General features: G+C 41.9%; 1 protein-coding gene across 1 annotated transcript; it reads right to left on the reverse strand.

Moving 5' to 3' along the window:
* Positions 1-1,113: 1,113 nt before the first annotated feature.
* Positions 1,114-18,164, reverse strand: LOC116464196 (cytochrome P450 3A8-like; the record flags this gene model as incomplete). Its single annotated transcript, XM_032754217.2, has 6 exons — positions 18,013-18,164; positions 14,058-14,151; positions 12,099-12,151; positions 3,940-4,039; positions 1,469-1,582; positions 1,114-1,202 (listed from the first exon to the last, which is right to left on the reverse strand). Coding segments are annotated over exons 1-6 (521 nt in total), but the record flags the coding sequence as incomplete, so codon positions are not given.
* Between the last annotated feature and the right edge of the window lie 4,643 nt (positions 18,165-22,807).

A 22,807-nucleotide genomic window follows, 5' to 3' on the forward strand; every position in this document is an offset into this window, starting at 1 on the left:
GGTGTTATCGGGTGCCAGTGATGCAGCTGGCCCTACGCTGGGTATGATGGAGACACTGAACTGAATTAGTCCTACCTCTGAGATCAAGGAGCCCATCATAGGAAGACAGAGACCCACTATCATACAATCACAGTAGCATGTGTTGATTGTGGATGATACAAGATGGGTAAGCACTGTGCTTCAGCAGAACAAGAGTAGAATAATTAACTCTTCTAAGGGGCTCAAGACAGGTGACATTGACTGACTACAGACTCTGTGCCCAGAGCTGATTCCTCTTCAGCACTTTACAAAGCAACAGTATCCTGTTCTGAGCTCCTAGAAATATCATCCTTATTCTCTATACTCCCTTCTCAAGCTTTGGAAAATTCCACTATCCCCAGCTGTGGTGAGCTGAAGTTTCCCTGATGGCAGAATTGTTTTTGTAAAATATAGTGACCAATAATGTCCTGGTTAAAAAAATATATCTCAAAATTTGATTTGGAAATTTCTATACTGAGTGACCACATATCCCCGGTCTGCCCAGGATAGGCTCAGATTACACCTGTTGTTCCTGCATAAGTGTAGACAGCAAATAATAGGCTTGCCCTACCTATAGCGTTTTTACCACCCTCTCTCTTTGAGACTGGAAGAAAAAGAAATGGTAGGAATTTTAATATTTGGTATTCTACGGATATCCTCAGAAAAAAAAACATGAAATGATCAAAGTTATTCTAAGTTCTCCATTATAACTTTCCCACCCTACTCACTGCCAACCAACAGATAACAAGTGCCTTCCCCTTCCACCATCCCATACACTCCATGCTTAAAACTCTGATACAATCACACTTTTTCCCCCTAAAGGATGTATTTAGTCTTCCAGAATATCCAAGGTGACAATTTAACGGATATGTAAACGCTGGCCCCTGTGCACAGGGGAGAAGATCCTTTTCCTCCAGCTGCCCCACCTCCTCGTCGGAGCTGCCCCATCTTGGGAGACCCATTGAAGTTGCATTACCACAGCCCTCCTTTTGTCTGGTCACTGGAAAAACCCAACAGCAGGACTATCAGCTCCATGGCAAGCAGGTGGAGGGGGTTCATGACAGCTCAGAACCCCATGGCTGTGCTTCTACTTACTCTTTCAAGGTGACAGGCTTGCCTGTCTCTGCTTCTTGCCTCAGATTTCTCACCAACACATCTCCATACTGGGCAATGATAGGGACCATCTAAGCACAAAACACAACACCACCCATAATTAAATGTGCAGACTCTAGTCCCAGAAGAATATGGCTTTCCCCAGCATGGAGCAGTTAAGTGACATTTTATAATGAATTGTGTGATGTCTTTTCTGTACATAAAGATAAAAGACCATTTTTAGGCAGCTGAAATTCAGTGGACTACCCCTTGGAAATGGACTGTGATCTTATTTTCTACCTGTCCCCACCAGATCCATTCTTTAAGTTTCTTATTAAAACTCATGTTATTTTCATACCTCCTTGAGTTTTCCACTGGTGAAGGTTGGAGACAGCAATGACCGTATTCTCTTCCATTCTTCATCCTCAGCTATAGAGATGGCACTTTTCATAAATCCCACTGGACCAAAAGGCTAGAGTTCAAAGCAGAAACATTTTGTCCTACATCAGTTGTGGAGGTCTCCATGGTTGTAGAAAATGTGTTAAACAGGCATCACGTATTCAACAACTATTTAGTGACTGTCTACTGGGTGACGGGCCCTATGCTAGATGCTCAATAGAGATTTATCCCAGATGCCCAGTGTCCTGGGATGTATTTGTGTGGGGCGGTGGGGGGCAGTGTTCAGGAGACCCAGCCACCTGATGTGGTCTCCAGCCTCTATATCCCAGTCTCCTTTTACATGCAAATTATCCACATGGTAGAGAACTTGTTCTTCCAGTAGAAGAGAGAGAATCAAGACCTAGCACTTCTGCAGTGTAGAGAGGGAGTGGAGACAGACAAGCAGGTGACTTTGGTGGACTGTATGTTGCCTCAGACAAGCTGTCTTTATGTTCTCCTACAGCATGGGCAAGGTGAAAAAGAGGTGCCTCAATGTGGTGGTTTTAAAAAAAATAGTAGGTAATACCTTTAAAACTAGGAACGTATTTTGAAGAAATAATGCAATTCCAAAAACATTCTTGTCTCTTAATTTTTTATTTCATGGATAGAAAGAAAAAAGAGATAATTATTTTTGCCAACTTGGAACTGGCCTATCAAGCCAACATGCTTGGAACTTTCTTTCATCTTCCATAACGATATTTGTTTTTATAATGAGTACTTCCAACATTCATTTATGATAAAAACTCAGCAAATTAGGGAGAGAAAATTCCTCAGTTTGATAAAGAGAATCTACAAAAAAACAGCCCACTTCATCTAAATGATGCCTAATGATGAAAGACTGAAGGCTTCCCTCCTAAGATTAGGAACAATTCAAAAATTCACCACATTTACTCAACATTATACTGGGAAGACCTAGTGCAATAGACAAGAGAAAAGAAATAAAAGGCATACAGATTGGAAAGGAAATAAAAGAATTGTCTCTATTTTCAAGTGACATAATTGACAATGTGTAAAATCTCAAGGAATATACAAAGAGACTTCTAGAACTACTATGTCAGTTCTGCAAGGTTCTAGGATACCAGATCAACACACAAAATCAAAGCACATTTCTATGTAACAACAATCAATATCTGAAAATACAAGAAAAACATAATATCATTTACAGTCATTCCAACAAAAATGAAATAATTTAGCTGTAAATCTAACAAAACATGTGCAGGATCTCTATGCTGAAAACTACAAAATGTTAAAAGCAATCAAAGAAAATCTAAGGAAATAGAGAGGCATACTATGTTCATGAATTGAAAGATCAAACAGTAAAGATACACATTTTCCATAAACTAATCTATACATTTAATTCAATTCTTGTCAAAACAACAGCACGTTTATTTGTAGACAGTGAGAAACTCATTCTGAATTTTTATGGAAAAGCAGAGGACCAGGAAGAGTTAAAACAAATCTGAAAAAACTAAGTCAATAAAAGTGGGAAGAATCACTCTACGTGATGTTAAGAGTTAGTGTACAGCTACTAGAGTCAACACAGTGTGGTATTGGTGGAATAATAAACACAGTGATCAATGGCACACAGTAGTACGTGAGAGATGCAAAGAAGTACGCCCAGTTGATTTTTAACAATATGCCCACCTTTCCAAAAACGGCGTTGGAGGAATTGGACAGCCATAAGCCACAAAAAAAAATGAACCTTGATCTAAATCTCATACCTTATGCAAAAAATAACACAAAACTGATAATAGAGCTACATTTAGTAAAGCATTAAACTTTATGACTTTTAGAAAAAAACAGCAATATAGGAAGGAGGGCTAGGCAAAGAACTTTCAAACGTGGCACCAAAAGTACAATCCAGAAAAGGAAATATTAATACATTGGTCACCTCAAAATAAAAAATAGTTTGCACTGATATGGACGCTGTCAGAGAAAAAGACTTGTGACTGTAGGATAGCAGGAGGGAGCCACATGGAGACAGAGTGGATCTGCATCTTGATCATGCTGGTCGTTGCACAAATCTACTAATGTGATAAATTTGTATAGAACACAAATGGGTTCTGCATCTTGATCATGCTGGTCATTGCACAAATCTATGATTGTGATAAATTTGCATAGAACAGAAATGAGGGCACATAAAGCTTGTGAAATCTGAATAAGCTCTGTGAACTGTATCAATGTCAATTTCCTGTACTATAGTAACGTGAATATACTGTATTTATAGTTATGCAAGATTGCAAGATGTTACCATTGGGGGGTGGGCAGGATGAAGTGGACGTGGAACCTTCCTGGACATTTTTTAGGCAACTCTCTATGACTATATAAGAATTTCAAAATATAAATTTAATCAATCAATCAGTATTTTAATTTCAACACATGAATGCTTACCCTCCGGTTTGTGAAGACAGAATAACATTCTTTCACTAGCACTGTTTTGATCATGTCGGGATCGGTGATAGCCAGCACAGGCTGTCGACCATCATAAAAGCTGTGTGAAAAAAACAGAGTTGATTAAACATCAACAGCCTTATTCTACAGCTGGAGCCCAACCCAGGAAGCCAGACTTTTATCCTGACATTACATAATTGTACTGTTGTACAATACACAGTAATCTTAGGTTCTAGTTCATTAGGTATGACACACAGCAAGAGTCTGACACAGGAACCACCCAAGTCTTCATATGATGAAGGATAATATGGGCCAAACAACGAAGATACATTGAAAGACAAAAGAGCTCTTCAAAGAGACCATTGTAAGAAATGACAGTAGAGCATTTGTTAAGCTGGGTGGTGCATACGTGGGTATTTCCCATGCCATTCTCCATAATGTTTCAAATGTTTAAAATATTTTATTTTAAAAAAGAATATTAGATCCATGAAAAATTGAAGGCAAGTAAATCATCAAATGCTCACAAGGACTAAATGTTTCAAGAGCAGTTGGTGTAAGACCTATGGACGTCCAGAGCTGTGTGTTCTTTCTACTTAGTCCTGTTGCCTGTGTGGGCCATGCCAGCTCTGCAGCACCCTGCAGCCAGCACTGCAGTTTCTGAGGAATCAATGAGAGAAGATGAAGTACAAAGAGGCAAAAACTTCTCCCACTTGCTTCTAGTGAATGAACACACCACTGCACCTCTTCCACTCCTCTCACCAAACCTCTAGCCCCTCTGACAGGTAACAGCTGCTGCAATTGGCTGAGGTCACCGGATAAAATTACAGTCCAGGTCACTTCCAAGATGGCCAAATAGGAACAGCTCCAGTCTACAGCTCCCAGCAAGATCTATGCAGAAGATGGGTGATTTCTGCATTTCCAACTGAGGTACCTTGTTTATCTCATTGGGACTGGTTGGATAGTGGAGGCAGCCCATGGAGGGTGAGCCAAAGCAGGGCGGGGCATCACCTTACCCAGGAAGTGCAAGGGGTCAGGGGATATCCCTTTCCTAGCCAAGGGAAGCCGTGAATGACTATACCTGGAGGAGTGGTACACTCCTGCCCAAATACTGCACTTTTCCCATGGTCTTCACAACCAGCAGACCAGGAGATTCCCTCATGTGCCTGCCTTGGTGGGTCTGAAGCCCATGGAGCCTTGCTAGCTGCTAGTGTAGCAGTCTGAGATTGACCTGGGATGCTAGAGTTTGGCAGGGGGAGGGGCACCCACCATTGCTGAGGCTTGAGTAGCCAGTTCCATGCTCACAGTGTAAACAAAGCGGCAGGGAATCTTGAACTGGGCAGAGCCCACCGCAGCTCACCAAGGCCTACCGCCTCTCTAGGTTCCACCTTTGTGGGCAGGGCATATCTGAACAAAAGGCAGCAGACAACTTCCCCAGACTTAAACATCCCTGCCTGATAGCTCTGAAGAGAGCAATGGTTCTCCCAGCATGGCATTCAAGCTCCAATAATGGACAGACTGCCTCCTCAAGTGGGTCCCTGACCCCTGGGTAGCCTGACTGGGAGACACCTCCCAGTAGGGGCCAACAGACACCTCATATAGGCGGGTGCCTCTCTGGGACGAAGCTTCCAGAGGAAGGATCCGGCAGCAATATTTGCTGTTCTGCAGCCTTTGCTGGTGATACCCAGGCAAACAGGGTCTGGAGTGGACCTCCAGCAAACTCCAACAGACCTGCAGCTGAGGGGCCTGTCTGTCAGAATGAAAACTAACAAACAGAAAGGAATAGCATCAATAGCAACAAAAAGGACATCCGCACCAAAACCCCATATGTAGGCCACCGTCATTCAAGACCAAAGGTAGATAAAACCACAAAGATGGGGAGAAACCAGAGAAGAAAGACTGAAAATTTCAAAAACCAGAACACCTCTTCTCCTTCAAAGGAATACAACTCCTTGGCAGCAATGGAACAAAACTGGATGGAGAATGAGTTTGATGAGTTGACAGAAGTAGGCTTCAGAAGGTTGGTAATAGCAATCTTCTCTGAGTTAAAGGAGCATGTTCTAACCCATCGCAAGGATGCTAAAAGCCTTGGAGAAAGGTTAGACGAATGGATAACTAGAATAACCAGTGTAAAGAAGAGCTTAAATAACCTGATGGAGCTGAAAACCACAGTATGGGAACTTCGTGAAGCATACATGAGCTTCAATAGAATAGCCAATTTGATCAAGCGGAAGAAAGGATATCAGTGATTGAAGATCAAATTAATGAAATAAAGTGAGAAGACAAGATTAGAGAAAAAAGAGTGAAAAGAAACCAATAAAGCCTCCGAGAAATATGGCACTATGTGAAAACATCAAATCTACGTTTGATTGGTGTACCTGAAAGTAACGGGGAGAATGGAACCAAGTTAGAAAACACTCTTCAAGATATTTTCCAGGAGAACTTCCCCAACCTAGCAAGGCAGGCCAACATTCAAATTCAGGAAATACAGAGAACACCACAAAGATACTCATGAGAAGAGCAACCCCAAGACACATAATCATCAGATTCACCAAGGTTGAAATGAAGGAAAAAATATTAAGGGCAGCCAGAGACAAAGGTCGGGTTCCCCACAAAGGGAAGCCCATCAGACTAACAGCAGATCTCTTGGCAGAAACCCTACAAGCCAGAAGACAGTGGAGGCCAATATTTAACATTCTTAAAGAAAAAAAATTTTCAATGTAGAATTTCATATCCAGCCAAACTAAGCTTCATAAATGAAGGAGAAATAAAATCCTTTACAGACAAGCAAATGCTGAGAGATTTTTGTCACCACAAGGCCTACCTTACAAGAGCTCCTGAAGGAAGCACTAAACATGGAAAGGAACAACCGGTACCAGCCACTGCAAAAACATGCCAAATGGTAAAGACCATCAATGCTATGAAGAAACTGCATCAATTAACAGGTGAAATAACCAGTAACATCATAATGACAGGATCAAATTCACATATAACAATATTAACCTTAAATGTAAATGAGCTAAATGCCGCAATTAAAAGAAACAGACTGGCAAATTGGATGAAGAGTCAAGACCCATTGGTGTGCTGTATTCAGACGACCCACCTCACATGCAAAGACATACATAGGCTCAAAATAAAGGGATGGAGGAAGATCTACCAAGCAAATGGAAACCAAAAAAAAAGCAGGGGTTGCAATCCTGGTCTCTGATAAAACAGACTTTAAACCAACAAAGATCAAAAGAGACAAAGAAGGGCATTACATAATAGTGATGGGATCAATTCAACAGGAAGAGCTAAATATCCTAAATATATATGCCCCCAAATACAGGAGAACCCAGATTCATAAAGCAAGTTCTTAGAGACCTACAAAGAGACTAAGACTCCCACACAATAATAATGGGAGATTTTAACACCCCCCTGTCAATATTAGACAGATCAACAAGACAGAAAATTAAACAAGGATATTCAGGACTTGAACTCAGCTCTGGACCAAGAGGACCTAATAGACATCTACAGAACTCTCCACCCCAAATCAACAGAATATACACTCTTCTCAGCACCACATTGCACTTATTCTAAAATTGACCACATAATTGGAAGTAATACACTCCTCAGCAAATGTAAAAGAACAGAAATCACAACAAACTGTCTCTCAGACCACAGTGAAATCAAATTACAACTCACGATTAAGAAAGTGACTCAAAATCACACAACTACATGGAAACTGAACAACTTGCTCCTGAATGACTACTGGGTAAATAAGGAAGTGAAGGCAGAAATAAAGATGTTCTTTGAAACCAATGGGAACAAAGACACAATGTACCAGAATTTCTGGGACACATTTAAAGCAGTGTGTAGAGGGAAATTTATAGCATTAAATGCCCACTAGAGAAAGCAGGAAAGATCTAAAATCGACACAGTAACATCACAATTAACAGAACTAGAGAAGCAGGAGTAAACAAATTCAAAAGCTAGCAGGAGACAAGAAGTAACTAAGATCAGAGCAGAACAGGAGATAGAGACACAACAAACCCTTCAAAAAATCAATGAATCCAGGAGCTGGTTTTTTTTTTTAAAAGATCAACAAAATAGACTGCTAGCAAGACTAATAAAGAAAAAAGGGAGGAGAATCAAATAGATGCAATAAATAATGATCAAAAGGATATCACCATTGATCCTGCAGAAATGCAAATTACCATCAGAGAATACTATAAACACCTCTACGCAAATAAACTAGAAAATCTAGAAGAAATGGATAAATTCCTGGACACATACCCCTTCCCAAGACTAAACCAGGAAGAAGTTGAATCTCTGAATAGATCAATAACAGGTTTTGAACTGAGGCAATAATTAATAGGCTACCTACCAACCAAAAAAAGTCCAGGGCCAGATGGATTCACAGCCGAATTCTACCAGAGGTGCAAAGAGGAGCTGTTATCATTCCTTCTGAAACTATTCTGAACAATAGAAAAAGAGGGAATCCTCCCTAACTCATTTTATGAGGCCAGTATCTCCTGATACCAAAGCCTGGCAGAGACACAACAAAAAAAGAGAATTTTAGTCCAATATCCCTGATGAATATCGATGCGAAAATCCTCAATAAAATACTGGCAAATCAAATCCAGCAAAACATCAAAAAGCTTATCCACCAGGATCAAGTCAGCGTCATCCTTGGGATGCAAGGCTGGTTCAACATACCAAATCAATAAACGTAATCCATCACATAAACAGAAGCAATGACAAAAACCACATAATTATCTCAATAGATGCAGAAAAGGCCTTTGACAAAATTCAACAGCCTTTCATGCTAAAAACTCTCAATAAACTAGGTATCAATGGAACGTATCTCAAAATAGTAAGAGCTATTTATGACAAACCCACAGCCAATATCATACTGAATGTGCAAAAACTGGAAGCATTGCCTTTGAAAACCAGCACAAGACAAGCATGTCCTCTCTCACCACTCCTATTCAACACAGTGTTGGAAGTTCTGAATAGGGCAATCAGACAAAAGAAACAAATGGATATTCAATTAGCAAAAGAGGAAGTCAAATTTTCTCTGTTTGCAGATGACATGATTGTATATTTAGAAAATCCTATTGTCTCAGCCCAAAAACTCCTTAAGCTGATAAGCAACTTCAGGAAAGTCTCAGGATACAAAATCAATGTGCAAAAATCACAAGCATTCCTACACACCAATCACAGACAAACAGAGAGCCAAATCATGAGTGAACTCCCATTCACAATTACTACAAAGAGAATAAAATATCTAGGAATCCAGCTTACAAGGGATGTGAAGGACCTCTTCAAGGAGAACTACAAACCACTGCTCAATGAAATAAAAGAGGACACAAACAAATGGAAGAACACTCCATGCTCATGGATAGGAAGACACCGTATCATGAAAATGGCCATACTGCCCAAGGTAATTTATAGATTCAATGCTATGCCCATCAAGCTACCACTGACTTTCCTCACAGAACTGGGAAAAAACTACTTTAAAGTTCATATGAAACCAAAAAAGAGCCCACATAGACAAGACAATCCTAAGCAAAAAGAACAAAACTGGAGGCATCACGCTACCTGACTTCAAACTATACTAAAAGGCTACAGTAACCAAAACAGCATGGTACAGGTACCAAAACAGATATATAGACCAATGGAACAGAACAGAGGCCTCAGAAATAACACCATGCATCTACCACCATCTGATGTTTGACAAATCTGACACACACAAGCAATGGGGAAAAGATTTCCTATTTAATAAATGGTGTTGGTGAAACTGCCTAGCCATATGCAGAAAATTGAAACTGGACCCCTTCCTTATACCTTATACAAAAATTAACTCCAGATGGATTAAAGACTTAAATGTAAGACCTAGGACCATAAAAATCCTAGAAGAAAACCTGGGCAATGCCATTCAGGACACAGGCATGGGCAAAGACTTCATGAATATAACACCAAAAGCAATGGCAACAAAAGCCAAAATTGACAAATGGGATATGATTAAACTAAAGAGCTTCTACACAGCAAAAGAAACTATCATCAGAGTGAACAGGCAACCTACAGAATGGGAGAAAATTTTTGCACTCTATCCATTTGATGAAAGGCTAACATCCAGAATCTACAAAGAACTTAAATAAATTTACAAGAAAAAAAGCAAACAACCCCATCGAAAAATGAGCAAAGGATATGAACAGACACTTCTCAAAAGAAGACATTTATGCAGCCAACAGACATGTGAAAAGATGCTCATCATCACTGGTCATTAGAGAAATGCAAATCAAAACCACAATGAGATACCATCTCATGCCAGGTAGTATGGTGATCATTAAAAAGTCAGGAAACAACAGATGCTGGAGAGGATGTGGAAAAATAGAAACACTTTTACACTGTTGGTGGGAGTGTAAATTAGTTCAACTGTTGTGGAAGACAGTGTGGCGATTCCTCAAGGATCTAGAACTAGAAATACCATTTGACCTGGCAATCCCATTACTGGGCATGTACCCAAAGCATTATAAATCATTCTACGATAAAGACACATGCACACGTATGTTTATTGCAGAACTACTCACAATAGCAAAGACTTGGAACCAACCCAAATGTCCATCAATGACAGACTGGATAAAGAAAATGTGCCACGTATACACCATGGAATACTATACAGCCATAAAAAAGAATGAGTTCATATCCTTTGCAGGGACATGGATGAAGCTGGAAACCATCATTCTCAGCAAACTATCACAAGATCAGTAAACTAAATACTGCATGTTCTCACTCCTAAGTAGGAGTTGAACAATGAGAACACACGGACACAGGAAGGGAAACATCACACACCAGGGCCTGTTGTTGAGTGGGGGGCTAGGGGAGGGATAGCATTAGGAGAAATACCTAATGTAGGTGACGGGTTGATGGGTGCAGCAAACCGCCATGGCACGTGTATACCTATGTAACAAAACTACACATTCTATGCATGTAACCCAGAACTTAAAGTATAATTTAAAAAATAAAAATAAAAAATAAAATAAAATCACAGTCCATCCGCCTGACAGTGGTTAAGAATATTCAGCATTTTTTCAAATTCAGCAGAAAAGTATAGAAATGCTTATATACCCTTCTATTAAAAAGTCTTGGCTTAAATTTAATCACAAAACAGAATGAAAAGTTCCACACTTGCAGAGAAAATTAAAAAAACAACAACAGCAGAGCATAAATGGTTTGCCAATCTGTTTCTCTATTATCTCTCAACCCTTCATTCAAAAGCACTTTAAATCCAAAGTCTAAATGAAAAAGTTTTGGCTTTTAATTGAAAGTGAATTGATGTGGGAAGGAGATGATATGATGCGTTTATGAGCACATATTCAAAGGGTTTGAGACAATGCATGTAATAAAAGGGCATCTAAGGAAGAAAAAAAGAAGAGGAGAATAGGCAGACACTGGACAGAGCATGATGCTGCGAGTCCCTGGGCCACCAAAGCCTGGAGAAAAGTGGTAACCACTATGCTCCCAGCCTAGTTCAGACTGTAGAACTCGACACCTGGTGACACATGGGATCCTTGGTAGGACAAGCTTCGAAAAGTTTTACAATAAACAGTGTGAATGTTGTTAGAACCAAAATGATGTCACTAGTTGCGTGTGTGTGTGTGTGTGTTTAAAAACCCTGACAAATAAATCAAAGAAGGCTATGAAGAGAGGATTCTCATGCTTGTGTGCCTGATAATAAAACTATCACAAAAGACTTTGCAAAACTACAAGCTTGCACAAAGGCCATCCCAACGTTAAACAAAAATAATTCTGCAAGGACACCTGCCCAGCAACTGCCTGTCCAACCTTGGTGTGTCATCACCCTTGTTATGGATCTTTGTAGCGAAGGAGAATTATTTCAAAACTGATATGAAATCCTCCTCATATTTTCCTTGGAGGCTCTTTGTCTTGCTTTACTTCCCTGAATTTGCACATAGTTTATAATAGCATGCAGATTCCCATTGCAATACTCTACTCCCAAATAAATATCCTCTTCTTTCAGAGAACTTCTCTCTGTTTGTAGTTAGGTTCACAAGAGCTTCATCCCAAGAGGCTTTGGGCTGAGACTGTCCTCTGTGCAGTGGGGTAAACTCATTGTAGAAACAAGTCTATCCAATGGAAGTTTCCAGAATACTCACCCCCACACTTTTCCATACTTTTTATGACATTCCATGTCAAACGTCCAAAAGCCCTGGGAGGAGAAACAAAATAATATTTGATTATTATTTTAAATGTACTTAACTCCGCCTCTAATTGGGATGAAAACAGTCAAATCCAATGAAATCAGACTTGCTGGCAGTTAGAGGAAGCTTATTTAGAGACACCATAAAGGAAATAAGAGAAAACAGAGGAGGTATTTGAAAAGGGAAATTTAAAATCATGCTTGAATTCTCTCCAAGTGTTGTGGATACTGAATGACTTATCCTTGTGTATAAATACTAAGTACCTCCTTGTCTTTCTGATGTCTTTTTGCTTTTTCATGTGTTGTCTCTAAAATCTCATGAATCCCTGAATGATCACCTTCCAGGGCACATGGGGAAACTGAGGCTGAGGGAAAGTGAATTAGCATCAGAAGAGAATGCACAGTCTTTTATCTCTTTGTCATCCTTTTCATTTATTTCATGAGCTCGATCTAGAATTCTAGCAGAATTAGGAAGTTAGAGAAACAGGGAACTCTTTTAGTCTAGCAGATTTAGATAAGTGCGAGGCATGTTTTTGAGTGAGAAAAGGAGTGAGTAACAGAATGACAAAGTGAACTCACTTTTCAGTTTTCCAGCTTAACATGGAAGTTCTGAGAAAATGTCCCCTCTACACATTGGACACAGCAAATTACAACACTTGCTTGGAGTTTTCACTGAAACTTAAAAAGAAACCTTCCTGTATCTACATTTCAGGGGTGACATTTTAACTGTGCAAACAAAAGTCCCAGGAATGTGCATCTTGAGGGTACATCTACTAAAGAGTTGACCTGGAAAAGGTGGTGGGGAAATTATTGCTTTTTCACAGGGAAAAAATATGAAATTCCTGGGTAGTAATTAGACAACAAAGCCCTCACCTGAGAGAAATAGAATCTGAGAAACAAGCCTCAGGTATGTGGGAAAGATGATGTAAGCCAGAGAACTGACTGCTGCTGCTGGCCATGTGGACATGGGCTCCTAATTTCCCATCCAGGGCCCAGACCCTGGGCAAAGCATCAGACCAGGTTAGGCACAAAGGCTCAGCCAAAGTTCATGGTCCACATGGCACATATTATATTCTATTCAGCAAAATTGAATATTTAATAATTTCATCAAATCATCCCCTTTCTAGTGATTTTGCATGTGATTCCGCCTTCGTGTAAAAGAAAAACCCCACAAATTCAGTTTGTGCTTAAATATCTGAGTTTGATAGACAACCACTATCTCATCTCAGTTATATCCACTCTCTGATCAGACTTACCCATAGGGTGCAGCCTTTGAAGGAAAAGAAGTAAAGCAAAACCCCTTTGTTCTGTCTCTCAAAGCTGCAAAAGATGTCATGGGGAGTAAGAGCTGGAGTAGAGCCATGGAGCTACCCTCAGGGCATTTAGCATTTTTTGGAGAGGATTGAAGCAGGTGCAAATGAGCCAATGGTAAATACTTGGGCTCTCTAATAAATTGAGTTTCAAAGCTGTCCAGAAGGAAGGGAAAAAAGGCTACTCAAGAGCTCTTGCTACAGAGAGGAAAGTTTGACTCTCATGTACACAGATAACAAACCACAATCAGGGGGTCCTTTTCCTACTTATAATACTAAGTATGACTGTACCTTCCTGGGAACCTGCATAGAGCAAAAAGAAAATCTTCTTTATGGTGCTTACAAAGTTTGCACATCAAGTTCTGAGCAACAGGTTGCTGATCTACCTGAGATTTGGATTATTCAACTGAGGCAAACCTGAGGTTCCTAAGAGTTAGCAAGAGAGCCCCAGGGTAAACATTGCCATGCTCTGGGTGATGCCTACACACTGTTTCTGAAAGTGTAAAACTTCAGACCTTCCCCCTGAGGAGAAGCATTTTTACTGATGGAACTAAGCTGCTCTTTGTAATCATAAGAAGCAAAAGAGTGAGCTCAAAAACACTCACCTTACGGTAGGACAAAATATTTCCCAAAAAAGGCAGAGGTGTGGGCCCTGGAATTCCAAGCTTCTTAAAAAGTCCATGTGAATGGGTTCCATATCTACAAAGTGAAACAGAAATCAAGTCACAGGGATTGTAACTTTATAGATATAGGGATTGACGAGTCACTGACTGAGGAACTGGAATGCTCAAGAGAAGGAGGTAACATTAAGGCAATAAATAATAACAGTAACTCCGAGGGCAATGATTATATTTGTTCATCAGGTCCTTTTGTGCCTCCACCATGAGACACCAAAAAGTTACAATGATTAGCTCAAAGCAGCTGAAGTCTTCATGGTCCCAGTCCTGGAATGAATAGTTGATAAATATTCTCAAATGTGAATGATCTTGAGAGGTTCAGGCAGGAATTCTTCCAGGTCACTTTATTCCCTTACGTCTATTTAGTAAGCAGCCTCTTCCCAAATTTGGGGATTGTCATCCTAGGTAGAAAGGGTGACATTTTTTTGTCTTCTGCAGTGATTATGAGATTCTGCATCACTGCATCCACTCAGTCACAGAGGGTCACTGACAGCCTATGGTGACCCTGTCTTTAGAATTTGCTCAGAGTCTTTTATGCTTTCCCTTCCCTCTAAGCTCTGACCCTGTTTTAGGATCTGGCCTTTCTTAAACCTTCATTCACAGAGAGGTCTTGGAGGAGTCACAGAGTCCTTATTTCTACAGATTGACAACTGTGTTCATGGCTTCTATTGGCCTTATGGAAATGTGGGCACCTTTCAGCTACACCCTAGTCTCTGTGGTCAGATAATCTGTTTGGATTGAGCTATTGGGGAGGATGATTGACTCATATTTCCCTGAGTGACACTGTGCAGAAGAATCACAACTAAAGAACCAGGACATTCCTCCTCTTGTGGAATCTAGCCTTCCAACTAGTGATATTCACCTGATAAGTGCAGTGCCAGTGATATGGTCTGAATCTGTGCCCCTATCCAACTCTCATGTTGAAATGTAATCTCCAATGCTGGAGGTTGGGCCTGGTGGGAGGTGATTGGATATAGGGGCAGTTTAGCATGATTTAACACCATTCCCACTTGGGTGCTGTCCTCATGACAATGAGTTTTTATGAGATCTGGTGGTTTATAAGTCTGTAGCTCCTCCTCCCCACCCTCTCTTGCTTCAGCTCCAGCCATGTAAGATCTGCCTGCTTCTCCTTCACCTTCTGCCATGATTGTAAATTTCCCGAGGCCTCCCTAGGGGCAGAAGTCGCTATGCTTCCTGTACAGCCTGCAGAACCATGACACAATTAAATCTCTTTTCTTTATAAATTATCTAGCCTCAGATATTTCTTTATAGCAATGGGAGAAAAGACTAGTACAGCCAGACATGCTCATTTTTTTCAAGGTGATCAATCACCAAGCAGTCAGTTTATTGCCTCTGCACGTCAAATATCTCTGTAGGAAAACCCATTTATGCTGGTGCTCCCTATGGCAGGCCTGGTTGCAACTCTTATTTGATGGGTCATGTATGGACTCCCCCAATTGTGGGTTCTGGATGTGTGAAGACCTTCCCAGTCTGATGTTATTGAGGGGTGGAAGACTGGAGGAAGAAGAAAGGCTGATGGAAGAGGTCACCAGCCATCAGTTCAACCATGAATCTGCTAGTCCCACAAGGTTGTTCCCAGAGAGGCAAGTTAGCAAAATGCGGCTGAAAAGCGTGGTGTATATAAATGGATCCATATGCCTCATATGTGCTTTCAGCTGAAAGACAGGCACCTTCTAATGTCCACGTACCTTCCTGTTGATAGCAAAAGATGCAGTATTCCACGTAGGTAACCACAAAATGTTCCAGACAGTGCAATTAAGACCTTGTTTTCTCTTCTTTAAAGCGTTGCCCTTAAGGCAGTATAGGTTCCAAACATTCTACACAAATCCAGTGACTCTTATAATATGTGGTAAAATACAACTGAGAAATGGCATGGAGGCTCGTGTTTGGAGAACCCAGCAGAGACAGCATAGCCAGGCCCAATAGTGCATTTGGATCCTTGCCCCAGAACAGTTAGTGGAAGTGTGTGCACCATCTACCAAAACCAGGGTGGCCTTGGGTTTTCCCACCCCTGTTCCTTCCTTTGTTGTCACAGCCATGGCAAATCGATGACACTAATCTCTGCTTCTAAACTTTCTACAAGTTACATGATCTCTCAGGCCAGGACAAACTACTGAGTTAATGTGTCAGCAGCATTGGCCCCCACGGAAACATCTAGGTAAGCGTCTAGACTCATATGGTTCCATGTCAAGGCAGAGGCTAGGCTGGGCAAACTGTTTAGTTTCTTTCCAGCTCTCCTCTGTTTGGTAGAGTAATGCTGCTTTCAGTTACAATGAAGAGGCTAACAGAAGAATCAGTCATCTATTGCATGTAATTGTATAGGCCTAAGAAGGGCATGGTCTACACTACAGCTTCTGAATCCTGGGCTGTACCGGCATGGTTTAAGGCTAAGGTATTGTGTGCCTGACTGCCAGAATCTGTAGCGACAGCCCCACAACATCGCCAACCACACACAGAGTGACACTGATGGTGCCCTTGTGTCCAGGCTTCAGGCAGATGAGATGCCAACATGTTTATCCTTCAAGTGACTTCCACTAGGGGGCCAGGACCCATGAATATCTATTTGGAGTTCTACCCTGAGGGGTGAGGAATATTTTCTCACTTCATCTGGATCCTACCTGGATGCTTTTGCTGTCATCACTGGCTCACACTCTTGCTTACTTCCTAGCCCTGAGAGTTTAGGATAACCTGCTAAGCAGGTGTATTTGAAATGGGGTATTAAAATAAACTCTTGGGAAAGTATTTTTAAAAAGACATTTGCAATCTTGTCCTGGAGATAGACATTTGTGCATTAGACTCATATTCCTGACATTATTCTGGAAAGGTAAGGTTATTTTATACACATTTATTGCCACAAATACTGAACTAATAGCCCTCTTTTATCACCCAGAAGGAACATGCTGGAATTAATCTATCTCCAAAAAAATCTGGCTTTAAAAAGGATGAATTTAAGCCACATCAATTCATGTTGAAATGCCAGTAGATGGAAACTATGTTACCACAACTTACTGAATTGCTAACTTTTCTGTGAAAGAATTAAAATGAGGTTTGTATTTTCTGTTTCCATGTGACCATGATTCCTTACTCTTAATAAGTGGGAAATTGAGTTAGAAGTAAAATGTGATAGGTGGGAAACCTCCACTACACACAGTAGGGAGAGACTCTTCTCTCCACCTGCTATAGGATGCCAGGATCTCACTGGAGAGAAGATTCATCCTCTTCTCCTGCAACTTAAAGGGAAAAATGTAAAATCAAAATTCTGGTTTAGTAAGCTGGGTCCAAACCATTGTCTATTAGATTATCCTCAATGAATGCTGTCCCTAAACCATTCTTTCCACTAAAGATGGATGGGGGAGATGCTTATTTATCCCTTTATAGATGTGCAAAAGATCCATCATAACCTCTATATGTTTGTAGCGTCCAACACTTGAACTACTTCTCCTTGAAAATCTTTTTTTTCTTTTTTTTCTCTTTTTTTTTGAGATGGAATCTCACTCTGTTACCCAGGCTGGAGTGCAGTGGCATGATCTCAGTTCACTGCAACCTCCTCCTCCCAGGTTCAAGCAATTCTCCTGCCTCAGCCTCCCAAGTAGCTGGGACTACAGGTATGCACTACCATGCAAGCTAAATTTGTAATTTTAGTAGAGATGTGGTTTCACCATGTTAGCCAGGCGAGTCTTGAACTCCTGACCTCAGGCAGTCCACCTGCCTCAGCGTCTCAAAGTTCTGGAATGACAGGTGTGAGCCACCACGCCCAGCCTGAACATCCTTTTTGATCTTCAAAACAGATAAGGGAAAGATAGGCCTGACTAGCACCCCAAGTCCAAGGAAACAGAGAAGAGGAGCCTGAACAGTTACTCACAGATAGAGGAGAACCAGGCTGACAGCCAGGAGAAGCCAGGTTTCCACGGCCAAGTTTGGGATGAGATCCATCACTACTTTCCTTCCTTATCTCTCTCCTCTGAGCCTTCCTTTCAGGTGTGTGCTGCTGTTTGCTGGGCTGTGTGCATGGAGCTTTCCTGCCCTGCACAGCAGTGATTCAGTGAGGCTGCTGGATTGTTTATATCGTGGAGAAGGAGGCAGGGCTGGAGTTGCAGCCAGTAGCAGGGCACCCTGTGCTCCGCCTGCGGTTGGAAGAGGCTTCTCCACCTTGGCAGTTGGCAAAGAATCACACACACACACCACTCACTGACCTCCTTTGAGTTCATATTCTATGAGGAATCATAAACAACACAATCGATGTTACTGGGGAGTCCAAGGGTTCTGGGTTCTTATCAGAAACTCAAGTGGAGCCATTGGCATAAAATCTATTAAATCGCCTCTCTCCTGCCCTTGTCTCTATGGCTGTCCTCATTCCAGAATACTTGAAACTCATCCCAACAAGCCACACCTACAGATCTTTACCTATGCCTGGAGTGTGCCTGTGCCCCCTAGAAGACTCCTACACATCCTTCCAAACCCAGCCAGACAGAGCCTTCTCTTAGAGTCTTTCCTCACCAACCTCCTCACACAGATGTAACCATTTCCTCCCCTGGGCACTTTCCCTTCATGCAGTCCTATTGTCTTCTTTCCTCTTTACCACCATTGTGTGTTTCCATGCCTATTTCCCTGAGCAGAGGTGAGGTCCTCAAGGGCATAGTCTGATCTTATTCCCTGTCATGGCTCTGGTCCCTATCAGGGTGCTGTACACACAGTAGGTGACCAGAAAGACTGGCGGAGTTGACTTGGCTGAGATTGCTGGGCCATAGAGACGAGGGCAGGAGAGAGGTGATTTAATAGATTTTATGCCAATGGCTCCACTTGAGTTTCTGATAAGCACCCAGAACCCTTGGACTCCCCAGTAACATTGATTGAGTTGTTTATGATTCCTCATAGAATATGAACTCAAAGGAGGTGAATGAGTGGTGTGTGTGTGTGATTCTTTGCCAACTTCCAAGGTGGAGAAGCCTCTTCCAACTGCAGGCGGAGCACAGGGGGCCCTGCTACTGGCTGCATGTCATCCCTTCTGACTTTCCGGTGACTACTCCATCTTCTTAGGTCATTAATACAGCCAGAGCTCTTGGCTGTGCCTCAGCTGCTGTCTCTGCCCTTTCAAGCTGGTCCTCTGTGATTCTGTTTGCAAGAGGACCCCTAAAGGAGAGACAGGGCATGGATGAAATGGAGCTGATGGCTTCGTGGAACAGTATCAATTTGTGGTGCTTCCTGTGAACCCTTCAAAGGTCCACCATAGATAGCAAGTTAGACAGGTTCTTTGCCAAAGAATGGCCCCTTCTCTCTGGAAATACTGCATGTCTGGAAACAGGAGAGAAAGGAGAGAAGAGAACAGCTGCCCAGATACCCAGGTGGACCCAAACCACCTCAGCCAGCAACGGTGGGGCAGCGGTCACTGCAGGTCACACAGCATCAAGGACTCCAATAAGATGGTCCTAGCCTCTTGAGGGTGGAATTGGAATTCAAAGCAAATGGCTTCCTTTTTGACAAGTGGTGGATTTTCTAATGGGAGGAGAGCAGGTCCCAGGAGCTGGTAGAGATGAGGCCTGTGATAGCAGTTGCTGGCACCTGTGAGCCACCTGACCCATTCCTGATGGGAGAGATCTCAGTGATGAGGGTGTGAAAATTATATCAGCTCATTATCTTCACTCACACCCAAGTTCTGTGTCTGCTTGGCCTGAGGAATGGATTGCATGACAAACAAAATCACAGTGTTCTTAAAACTCAATAGAAATAGGCGATGTTTAAGCTGTGCTTGTTCACTTCCTTCTCTCTTTATTCTTTCTCAGATTCAGCCCTCCTGCAGAAACTGATACTCACCCCAGAAAGACACTTTTTCCCTGGCCCCTAAGCCTCCAGGGCTGCTCGGCACCTGGCCTGAGTGGGTGAACATCATGCCAGATTCCTTGTCAGATTCAAGGCCAAGTGGGTGAATGTCATGTGCAGTGTTGTGCCAGGTGTGTGCTGGGAGCCACATCTTCCTTGGGGACAGCCTAGTGAAGCAGGAGACACATAAACATGCTTGGATGGTGGTATGCATGTGCTGTAACTCTGGAATCCCTGGGATAACGGAGCCGTACAGAGAGGTACCTAAGGAAAGAAGTGACAGCAAGCATCAAACCAACAAAGGACAAACACGGGAAGGTGGTGACAATCCCCAAGAGAGGTAGGATAAAATTCCAGGGAATTTTGATACATTTCTGTCTCCTTTCAGTGGCCTCGCTGAGCACATTAAATAGGGCCATGCTACTATCCCCAGTTTACAGATGTAGAAACTGAGGCTCAGTGACTGCAAGTAGCTTCCCAACTGCTACTGATCACAATAAAACATTATAAAAAGCTAACAGGAAGGGAGATTGAAGGTCCTCTGCTTCTCTGGCGCACTGTCTATTCCCTGCTAAGCAATTGGTTGAGATTTGTGTTCCTGCTTCAAGGGTTACTCCCAGCGGCACCACCATGGGTCTTCTAGAACAAAGGACTCCATCTCATCTCAGCAAGGAGAAGGAAAGTTGTAGTTTCTGACCATATCAGTGGCATTGCTGGAGGATCTCCCTCTCTATGTTCCCACACTGAGAGGTGCACAGAACACATTCAGACAAGTAAAGATTCCAGTGTCATCTGATAACTATCAACAACTTCATTAGCTCACCTAAACCCAGAGCCTTTCTTATATTTTTTTGAAACAAAACTCTTATAGAAACGAATATGTTTTCTTCTTTCCTCTAAAACACATACTTGGCTAAGATGATTTTTATTCTAAGATGATGATTTACCTGCCCTACGAACTTTAGGAGGTGGTCTGATTGGTTTGAATCTATACCAACAGTGATAGACAAATCATTGCTTGGGACTCAAATGCAGCCAGCACTGTGTCCTAACTAATGCAATTGGTGTTGTTCTGCAAAGGAAAATAATCGAAGGCATGTTCTGCCACTTAATTCCACAGAAGGTAACATCTTCTAACATACAGGGACTTGACTACTGAGAGCTGCACTGACTGTGTCAAGGAAGATACACCCAACCACCACATGCCTCTCCCCCGCTCATTTCCTGTATTAAAGCATTCATCATGTTTTTTAAAGCTGTGCTGTCAATACTGTGCTCTCAGTACTGTGCTCTCAACCAAAGTTGGTCTTGGTCAACTTTGTACCCTAAGCACATAGAGCAGAGACAAATAAGCAGATAATTATAGTACAGCTAAGGAAAAATAATCATACAAGTATGAGAAATATAATGTCCTTATCAACAATGAAAGACTTATCTTCTTTCTTGTTCTAGTTTCATTGGATCAAAGTTAAATCTCAACAGTCAGAGAAGCATTAGGCTCAGATATCAGCATCAATGGACAGGCTGTCCAGGGACTCAGTGATGCAAGGAACACCTTCACTCTGATATTTTCATCCTTTTATATTGGTAGCCCAAGTGGTACCTCTCTTCTGGGAAGCTTGTCCTGACTTCCAGTGGCCAAGTGAATTGCTGGTGGTATGGGGAAGGAACATTGCTCTGGAATGATTTGTATATTAGATTAAAATTTCACAGGTCATGATCCTGAGGATATAAACAAATATATATATATTATATATATAATATCTCTGTAATTCAGCCTTCAAGTCCCCATTCTTCTCAGTAGGGGAAAACTTGAATTTGCAGGTTGGGGTGACCAGGTGGTATCTAAGTTTTGTTCTTATTTATTTATTTTTGAAATTGTTTTGAGGCAGACTCTCACTCTGTTGCCCAGGCTGGGGTTCAGTGCTGTGATTATAGCTCACTGTAGTTTCCACCTCCTAGGCTCAAGTGATCCTCCCGCCTCAGCCTCCTTAGCAGCTGGGACTACATGCATGCGACAATGCCCAGCTAATTTTTAGTACAGATGGGATCTAGCTATGTTGCACAGGCTGGTCTCAAATTCCTAGCCTCAAGTGATCCTCCTGCTGCTGTCTCCTAAAGTTCTGGGATTTCAGATGGGAGCCACCACACCTGGCCTTTAAGTTTTGGTGGCTGGAAGAGGGGATTAGCTAATGCTTTTGGGCCTCATGCTTGGGGGCGGTGTTCAGGAGAATGACAGGTGAATGGATATGCTCTCTTGGCATTGGAGGAGGTAGGTGTCTCACTTTCATGCCACTGTATGTTGGTTAGCCTGTATGCCTGCTGTGCTCAGGGCATGTGGCAAGCACTAAATATTAAAGAATCAAAATCCTTGCCCTTATGAAACTAGCACTCATATAGGAGAAAGAGACACCAAACAGCCACACAAATAATACTGAATTACAAATTGGGATAAATGCTATGAAGTAAAAGAACCCTTTACTTAAGCTCCCGGTGGTATCAGACACAGTTGATCCTTCTTTCTTTCCCTAAACTCTATCTCTCTTTGAAAGACGTGAATACAACACAATCAACAAGACTTGACGGATGGGAAGTGTGAGACCTTGGATATTCCTGGGCCTGTTTCCTCATCTGTCCATGGGGGAAACTGACCAGAATTGGCCTATGAAGACCAAGGTCCTCCTTGTCCCAATCAGAAGACCCCTGCAGGACTGCCTGCCTCTCAGCCTCTGTGTCCCTCTAGGATTTTCAAAGACATTCCCTGTCCCCTATTCTCCTCTTATAGATCCCTTAGGGTCCACTAGGTCTTCCAGCCCAATCAAGGACCAACAGCTCCTGTG

This window comes from Hylobates moloch, unplaced genomic scaffold (genome assembly GCF_009828535.3).
Source record: "Hylobates moloch isolate HMO894 unplaced genomic scaffold, HMol_V3 SCAFFOLD_262, whole genome shotgun sequence".
Taxonomy (NCBI): Eukaryota; Metazoa; Chordata; class Mammalia; order Primates; family Hylobatidae; genus Hylobates; species Hylobates moloch.